Below are 9,780 nucleotides of genomic sequence, written 5' to 3' on the forward strand. Positions count from 1 at the left end.
CAACAGCTATATCAGATATACCCATCTGTATGAAATTTCTCTGACATGGATAGCTCTAACTATCAATGTTAATAATGAGTGTAATGAGTCCAGGCAGCTGGCTTGATAACACAGCACACCAGAGTAATTAACTTGAAGATTTATTGCAAACAAAGCAATTATCCTCAGGGCCCTCTCGCCGAGCGTCCATTAGTACACCCAAGTTGACCCTTCTGAGGAATGCTTCCAGTGTCTGTAGAATATACTGAACCTATGAACCTTGTGTTTCTTGATTTGTTTTCTGTCTAAAACCCTTCCCATTCATCAGCTTCTTGGGCTCACTGTGTCAACCAACTCCTCTTCTGGTGAAGAAAAGCTCTCTCTCTTGCTTTTTGTGCCTGCCCAAGAACTTTGGCTTGTTCCAGCCTGCTTCTAGCTACTTTCTTATCTGCATTCCTTTTAGTTTCAACAAGAGGAGGGGGAGTCGGCAGGTGCCAGCTCTCCTCTGCCTGAGAGAAATCTGAACCTCTCTGCTGCTGGCTGGTGTCTAACTCAGGCTGGAAATTCTGGCTTTGGGCAGGTGTGATCATGACCATGAGGAATACCACTCATTGGCAAAGAGTGCCTCTTAAAACCAGCACCTGTGGGATAAGTAGCAACTGTATGTCTGAATGTTCCTGATGCTTTTGCACTGCACCCAGATGGAGTTTCTTCACATTTTATAAACCTTTTTGTAAAGCCTCTCCTTCTTACAAAGGGGAGGAGTTGTGAGTGGGAGCCATTTCCCACATTGGCAGGGGGCGTTCTGGCCCCTGCCTAGCTGTCCCGGCTGCCACGCCATGCCCCCTGGCAGCCAACCAATCAGGTGGATGCTTGGGGGCGGGGTTTAGCTGCTCAAATGCCGCCACAGCAGCATTTCCCCTTCATTGTGTTGCTGGTTTTCGTCGGATCACCCACCCACCCTCCCTTCAGTTCATTCCTTGGTTCTTGACATTGCTATGGACCTTTGGTTGGTCGCCTTGGTTGTCCAAGGGGCCTGGTAAGAATTTTTATCCAACTGTCAAAATGACACCGGCCACTTGGTTTTTTCGTCTACCTTGTAGCAAATCGTCACAACTTTTTTAGGTATTGGAGGTTAGGCACTGGAATATGTTTGTGTATTTGGAGGGCAGGGTATGGCCACTGCCTACCCCTCCACTTTATGGGTATTCCGGTAAGGGAATCTGGTAGTCGTGGATCCTGTCTGATGCCCCTGCTGGTGGCTAGGGCCATGGCATGACCCTCGGTGACATCAGGGGGAGCTTTCAGTTGTATTTGCATCAACAGGCTCCTCCCACTGGTGGTTAACCCTGGTTAGACACACACCTCCCGGGGCCTAAGCCAATACATCTCACATGCTGTAATCAATAAAGTTGTGGTCTTTTTTAGCCCATTAACCTAATATACTGTGTCCCTGTGTCTTTCGTATCTTCAAGTGGGTGGCGGGTCCTTGAATCACAAAAGGAGCTACCTGAGCCTATAATAGGTTAAAGTGAGAATGAAACTATCAAAGCAAGTCCCACCTGCATGTCAACTCCACATGAGTAGTTCTGCAAGGAATTTCGAGTAGAGACATAAATGTGCCTTATTTTGTTTATTGTAAACCCTTGCATCCACTAAAGAACTCACACCTAGAAATAACCAAAGATTTGTTTATTCAAGAAATATATGTTCAACTTTAGACAGTCTGTTGCAAAGTCAGCAAGTGCAGGTCACAACCAATCACTGATACATCCATCCTCTCTAATATAGAGATGAAAGTGATCCTAGCTCCCTGGAATGTTAAGGGATGAACATAACCAGTAGATGGTAGAGGAAAGGTTATACATTATTCTGCAGACAGGCAAGGTTCAGAGGATGGAGATTGTATACTGATTGTGTGTTTATCACTGCCCTTCTGTTTCTCCAAGCTGTCAGCCAATAAACAAAACTAAAGAGAAAAGGGTTTTTTGAAATATGCAATTTATTCTGCTGCTTCTATGGGATAAAGCTGGGATGAAGATGAGAACTTCTGAAATGCTGAGCATAGGGAGTCTTATCTTCCTGGTTTCTAAGTCATAAATTTAAGCAAAATGCAATCCTCAGTGTTCCTGGCAGCAGAGTACCTCTGCAGGTTAATGGTGACTCCAATTTTTCCCGTCAGTTTGCAATGTGTTCATCTGATCCTCCCTGCACATTTGGAGTTAGGAAGTCTGTTGCCTTTTCAAAGGCTTTTGGGGACATAATGAAATTAAGGGGGGCAGGAATCCTTTCTGTTGGGGATATTAGACAATGAAATCCCAAGGAATCCCTAAATGATATTTATATATGTGACTACAGCAGCAGAAATGAAATGAAGGAAGAATGGTTGATGAAAATCTTGGAATATGCAGAGATGGCAGAATTGATGGCACTGAACTGTAAGAAAACAGCAGAATATATGTACAAACATGTTAGAGGGAATTAAATTAGATAAGACAAAACCTTAAAATGCAATTGTATGTAATCTGAGTTATAAACATCGATGTTGAGTGAGCGGGAAGTCACTAGTTTTGCTGGATTGGAATATAATTGTTGAGTAACAAATGTAACTTTGGATATGGAAAAAAGAACAAAATACTGTTACAAAAAAGAGGAAGACTGTTGCCTTCCATTCCAATGGAAAAGAAAGATGTTATATCAAGAGCTATACATAGTTCACCAGGAGCTGATTCTTGTATCAGAGGTGCAAGCAGGACAAACACTCTGAACCATTAACATGAGCCAGGCAAAAGCCAGGGAAAACACATACCCTCCAACATTCCTCTGATGAAAATAGGGACATTTTGGAGGGTAAAGGTAAAGGTAGCCCTGACCGTTATGTCCAGTCGTGGATAGGCAACCACAATTAGGTGTAGTGGTGTAAGTGTGGGTTAAAATGTTTCCCATTGCTTTACTCCAAAGACCGACTGGGAGGAAGGTCAGTTGGAGCCCTTCTTACCTGGCCCTTGCTCCACCCCCCAGCCTGCAGCTGATTGGCTAGCCAGGGAGGGAGTAGAACGATGGCCTGCATGCAGAGGGGCATCACCCTGGCACAGGAAGCCTGAGCTGGGTTGCAAACCCCGCCCACTGCTAAAGGTGTGAGCGGTAATTCCCATTGCTTTACTTTTCCATAGAAAATTCATTCATTCAACTTATTACAGTTATTACACCTTAAGTGAAATACAATAAAATTCAGATTAAGCAAAACAACAACCACAGCAGTTCTATGCCACCCTTCATCTGCGGATCACAGGGCAGTTTACAATATAAAAACACAAAAATACACAATAGAGTAACAGACAAAAACAACAACCCCACCCACTTTTAAAGGCCATAGATTATTGAATTAGCCCAAGGCCTGGGCAGCATAGCCCAAAGTCACTTATGATGGGAGCTAGAGAAAAAGCATGCAGAGGGCCTTAAACTTTACTATGAGGCTGCCTGTATGACATGGTTGGGTGATTGGATAAAATTGGATAATACCGATTTACTAGTTTTAGAAGGGTTTGGAAATAGACACTCGCGGGACTGAAATAAACCTCATAATGTTTATTAAAAATCATTCATTTTGGATTTAAGAACATTGAACAAATATATTACAACAATTGAAGGATGTATATTTAATTAAATTTTGAATAGTATTATTCCATAGTATTAAGTACACATATAATGTAACCATGACAAATGCGTAAATATACAGAAAATATAGAGAAACCAGAAGAAGGAAGGAGGGAAGTACCGTGGTGCCTCGCAAGACAAAAATAATCCGTTCTGCGAGTCTCTTCGTCTAGCGGTTTTTTCGTCTTGCGAAGCACCCCTATTAGCGGCTTAGTGGATTAGCGCTTTTAGCGGCTTAGCGGCTTAGAAAAAGGGGGGGAAAGCGAAAAAACTCTCAAGACTCTCAAGACGTTTGCGTCTTGCAAAGCAAGCCCATAGGGAAATTCGTCTTGCGAAGCGCCTCGAAAAACGGAAAACCCTTTCGTCTAGTGGATTTTTCGTCTTGCGAGGCATTCGTCTTGCGGGGTACCACTGTACAAACTTGTTTAGAGTTAAAGTATTAAGGTTAAAAGGAATAAGGTATGTATTATGTATTATGATGGTGAAATTTGTAAAATCTCTAAAACCAATAAAGATTATAAAAAAAGCATGCAGAGGGCTGCAGGGCAAAGACGGATATTTTAACCACTACACCAATTTTCACAATTTGCAATGTAAGCAATGTACCCCTTCTAGATCAATTGAGAAAACAAAGCTAAATCTATTTAGCTGCTTCAAAGTTTCCTCATAGAATTTCAGGTTTTCTATAATTAGTGTTATACTCTATACAGATATTATCCTTCACAAAATAAGACTGGAAAAGTTTTTCATAGAGGAGTGAGGCAAACGCAGTAGCTTTGATAGAGCGTTTTTAATCTCCTTATTTCTCATGCTATAGATTACTGGATTCATCAAGGGTGGAACCATGGAATACATCACTGTAAATGCCAAATCTAGATATGGTGAGGTATTAGAGGTAGGCTTGAAGTACGCAAAGTATCCAGTAAATACAAATAGGGCATAAACTATGAGATGGGGAAGGCAGGTTGAGAAAGCCTTTCGCCTTCCTTCAGTTGAGGGGATTTTCAGCACGGCATTGAAGATGTACACGTAGGTTATGATGATGAAGATAAAACAGCCAACTCCAATGACACCGCTTAACACAAGAACTCCTATTTCCATTAGATACAAATCAGTGCAGGCCAGCTTAAGTAACTGCGGGATTTCACAAAAAAATTGATTGACTTCATTGGAACAAAAGGGGGATGCAAAGGTACCTCCAGTGTGTAACACTCCATAGAAAAAGCTGCTGATCCATACACTGCTAATCATTTGAATATAGGCTTGCCTATTCATCAGCATCCCATACTGTAATGGTTTGCAAATGGCAACATACCGATCATATGCCATCACTGTGAGAAGAAAGAAGTCAGATGCCATAAATGACATAAACAATAGTACTTGTGCAACACACCCAGAGTAGGAAATGTACCTGGTATTCATGAGGGAATTGAGCATGGATTTGGGATTAATGACTGAAACTTGTCCCAGGTCCTGCATGGCCAAGTTCATCAGGAAGAAGTACATGGGTGTGTGCAGGTGGTGGTCAAAGGCTACTGCAGAGATGATGAGAAGATTCCCTGTGACAGTTGCCAAGTACAATACCAGGAATATAATGGAATGTAGAATTTGCAGTTCCCGAACTTCTGAGAATTCTAGGAGGAGAAATTCTGAAAAAGATGATTGATTATCCATGCTCTGCTTCTTCACATTCATGTTGCTATGGAAGGAAGCAGAAATACCGCTGTTGAGATGGTTACCCCTCTCATTTAAGTTTTTGTTGCTGATGATGATGTTTAGTTATTGTAGCAGGCAGCAACGTTCTAAAGGAGTCACTAATTTATTTATTTTTTTGGGGGGGGGGGTGAGCCCGAACATGATGATGATGGCTGTGAATACTAGTGCTATTATTATTAGCAATGCAATTATGTTTGCAAGGTCATTATTGTTTGTTCATACCACTGATTCACTATTTCCCTTAAGAGCTTGACTATTTGAAGGAGTTAGGTGCCAAATATCCCACTTTCTGCTGACTGAATCTTTTGAATGTGGATCAGATACATATACAATAACGTTGTCAAATTCCAGTCAATACTAGCCTGATATTCTGGCCCCCCTAATATAATGCCATAGCTCAATTTTAGAAGGCAAAAGGCCATTTCATAATTTATCAGAAACCATGATGACAGTGTGAATCTGACATGAGCTTACTCATCACAGTCAATAGTCATCATCTTTAACATCCGGCTAATTACTAAGGAGGGCTTTTACTATTCCTTTGTTTCTCTTGATTTCTCATCAGGGACAGATGCTTGGTAAAACTACAGTAAGCTTCTAATTTAATGGAAAAGGTCCCAGCTTAGGGAAAAAGCACATGTTTACACAGGTCAACATCTGGGATTTCCAAGGAGGACTAAGAAAGATCACTGCCTCACATCCTGTGGAGCTGCTGCCAATCAGGTAGCCCACCTTTCCCCAGCCTGGTGCCCTTCAGATGTTTCAGACTAGAACTTCCTAAGCACTGGCTGTGCTGCCTGGGTCAAAGGAATTGTAGTCCAAAACCTAAGGAAGGCAGGAGGTTCAGGGAGGCTGGTGTACATAACAACATAGGTATCCAGTTTATACTGGGTCAAAACCAGTGGTAAATGGAGCTCAGTTTTGACTACAGTGAATGACAATCAGACATTATTTCCCACCTGCCCTAGCTGAAAATGTTTGGGATCTTCAGCATACAACATGGATGCTCCACCACCAAGCTGCAGACCTCCCCTACTGGCAGTGCTGAGGTAGAGGTATCAGTGGTCTGACTCAGCATGAGGCACTTTCCTATGTGACAATGGTTGCCTCCTTTCCACCGGATGGAGGGTTTTGAAAGAATGGGAAAGAAATTGGTGTCCAACAAATGGCTGCAGATGAACAGTGGTAGAAAAAGGAATTTAGACTTCACAGAGTATAATGTGAAGCTGCACCACAATTGCCACAAAATCATCCAGACAGTCACAGTATTATTTCAGTTAATATTTGCCTAAGATATACAAGACCTTTCCCCTAAATATTTGACAGGGCTCAACATCACCAGGGTTTTAAGAACTAAAAAAAATATAAAATCCTGTTTTTAAAACTCCTCAGATATTTTCCCAGATGAGAAAAATGGATATTCAATTTAAATGTGAATTTACATTCAATATCAGTGACTAGTCCCATTGCCGACTGTAGACCTCTGAGTTAGAAATCTACAGCAAATTAATTCAATTAAAGCTGCAATTCACTTCCTAGTAAGAAAACATCTGAAAATATCCAGAAAATAGATGCAACACATGTTGATGTACCTTGTATTATGCCAGATCTGTGAACAGAGGTAGAGAGTTCCAGGAGAGAGTGACTATTGGTGCAGGAGAGAATATGACAGATAGAGATGCCAAAGGGAGGGTGACCAGTTCATTTCTTTCTTTCAGAAAATTCAAAGAAAGTATCTTACTATTTTTCTTCATATTCTTTTACTTCTCCAGTGCAATTAAATGACTAAATGCCACTCCAGCCAAACATGCAATTTTATAAGAATCCACTTACATTGGTATCTAATAGGACAATAAACATTTATCAACATGGGGAAGAAATTTATTAATATATCTTCTGTCTTCCTAGAGATTAGTTCTCATGGGAATTCAATACATCTCAGCATTAGGGTTGTACAGAAACAATAATATATTTTGGTCAGTTTTGCTAACTGAAAGCCTGTTTGTTTAGGGTAGCATGAGAATAACAAAACTAAGAGGGGAACTAATCATTCCACTACAGTTTTAGCAAATGTACTCATTAGCATGCAATTGTGATGGCCTGGGATTCCGATTCAGAGGCTGAACCAGAGGAATCCCGGCCTGCACAGGAGTCCCCGCCTCCAGGGCCAGCTGAACTGGGGCAAGGCCTAGATTCTGAGGAGCCTGCACCTGTGTCAGATCCTCAGGAGCAGGCACCAGGTGAAACCATTCTGGCCCCAGAGGTGCTTGAGGACTCAGTGTCTACAGGTGAGCCTCCTCCGGGGCCCAGTACCCCTTCGGCCTCTCCTGAACTGCAGAGGCTTAGGGCAGAGAGGCGAAGGGAACTGGTTGCTCCCAGGAGGAGTGCTCGCCTTAAGGCCAGAGGAGGCGGGGCTCCTGGGGGCCGGGACCGCCCCTGGCCTTAGAAGAAGATAAAGGTCAGTCAGCCCGGTCCCAGGTTGCGGGAGCAACGTCGTTGTTGGCTTCAGATCTTCCAGTGTTCCTGTTCCCTGCCCGGCCTCCTGCTCCTGACCTTCCAGCGTTCCTGTTCCCTGCCCGGCCTCCTGCTCCTGACCTTCCAGCGTTCCTGTTCCCTGCCCGGCCTCCTGCTTCTGCCCTTCCAGCGTTCCTGTTCCTGCCCGGCTCCCAGTTTCGGACCTCGCCTCTCATCTTGTGAACTTTGACTACGATCACGGTACCTTCCCCCCGGGACCAGCACAGCAATTCTTCTGGCATGGAAACCTCTAACTGCCAGTGTTAATGATGAGTAGCACCACATAAAGCCTTGGGTCACAAGCAAGCTGGTCAATAAATCACACAGTTCAAGCTGGCATTAAGTCTTTATTAGTGAGACAGATCTGAGTTTCATGCCTAATGACCACAGCAGCTCATGACTGACTCCATGAAATCAGTAGTTCTGACTACATGAATTCTGTTGCCCACACTGAAAGTTCCTGCCTCCCCACACCTATCTGTGTCTCCTTCTCTCCAGGGCTTTTTGAAAACAATTGGAGACTGCACCTGCATGTGGCCTGCCTTTGCTCCCCCTCTCCTGGTTCTGGGAGTATGTGGGGAGGGGAGCCTGCTGCCAAGCTGATGTCAGTCATGCATATCACAACTTCTCTTAATTTCTAATCAAGCACAGATACTTGGTAAAATCCCAGCAAGCCTCTATTAATCAGGAAGGGCCCCTCCCCCATTACACATCAGAGAACTACCATCTCTATAATGTTTCTGGTGCCTGTTGAAAACTTTAATATTTCAAGAATCCTTCTGAGTGCAGATTTTTATCCCAGTAGGTATCTGTATTGGATTTGGAATTGTTTTTATATCTGGGTAGTAATTAACATTGTGATATTGTGAATGTCCCATCAGTAAAGAAGCTTACTGATGAAACAATTCCCCTTCTCTCCCACATACTATTTGGAGGGTTCTTCTAACCCAACCGAGAGTCAAATTTGGAGGGCTTGGGAGGGGCAGGTGGAAGAAGAAAGAGCCCAAGTGTGTGTGCTAGCAGGAATCACACAGGGTATATATAGTGTATGAGAGATCTATATGGTATCTATATGGCATATATATGGGTGTGTGTGTGTGTGTGTGTGTGTGTGTGTGATGATACTCATAGACTACCTTTTTCAATCTCCAGTTTCCCATACATTTTTCTTTAGATCCTCCCTTGAATATTATCTGCATAGCTTTACAAGATCTGGTAAAAGTTGAGAATTCTCATACACCATTTGATATATCACCATCTAAAGGAAAGTTGCTTTGCAGCACATCATCTCCACCCCCAAATTGTCAACTGGTATTTACCTGGGGGAGTGATGCTTCATAAGCACCTTGAAAACCACTTGTAGATCATCACCCACATCTCAGGATCAACCCCTTTGCTCATCACCTGTTGAGCTGAATGGCAATCCTGCAGCATGTGGGTGATGCTATGCAAATGGCTTTCATCCACACCCCCACCCCTGCTCAGCTGTTGGGTTAATCCAGAAGGGGGGCTACTTGGTCAATCCTCAGCCTGCCTTACTAATCTTATTTCTATTGCTGCACAGACATAAACATTTTACCTCACCTTGATCGGGATAGCTAATATTTGTTGTGATTTTTTTCTGTGAGACCGCCAGGTCTAGGGCAGTATAAAAATTCAATGGAGGAGGAGGAGGGGGGGGGCTCCAGCCTTCCAAGGATACGTTTTACAGCCAACTTAAGTTTTAGCAAAGGAGACAAATAAAATTAATTTAACCTGTTCATTACTACACTGAATGAACACCAATGCTTTAAACAATGACATAAGCTTTAACTGAGCATTTGCTCTGTTTTATACAGAAGTATGTGAAATATACACTTCGTTGTGGCTAGGGAGAAGTCCCTGTATGGCACAATTACATGCTAAGATTAGTTT

General features: G+C 42.8%; 1 protein-coding gene across 1 annotated transcript; it reads right to left on the reverse strand.

Annotated features, from left to right (window-relative positions):
* Nucleotides 1–4,356: 4,356 nt before the first annotated feature.
* Nucleotides 4,357–5,331, reverse strand: LOC307200147 (olfactory receptor 14A16-like; the record flags this gene model as incomplete). The annotated part of the gene is made up of 1 exon (XM_079948553.1): nt 4,357–5,331. One exon carries the CDS (start codon nt 5,329–5,331, stop codon nt 4,357–4,359), a length of 975 nt encoding a protein of 324 aa, XP_079804679.1.
* Between the last annotated feature and the right edge of the window lie 4,449 nt (nt 5,332–9,780).

This window comes from Podarcis cretensis (assembly GCF_951804945.1).
Source record: "Podarcis cretensis genome assembly, chromosome: 13".
Classification (NCBI taxonomy): domain Eukaryota; kingdom Metazoa; phylum Chordata; class Lepidosauria; order Squamata; family Lacertidae; genus Podarcis; species Podarcis cretensis.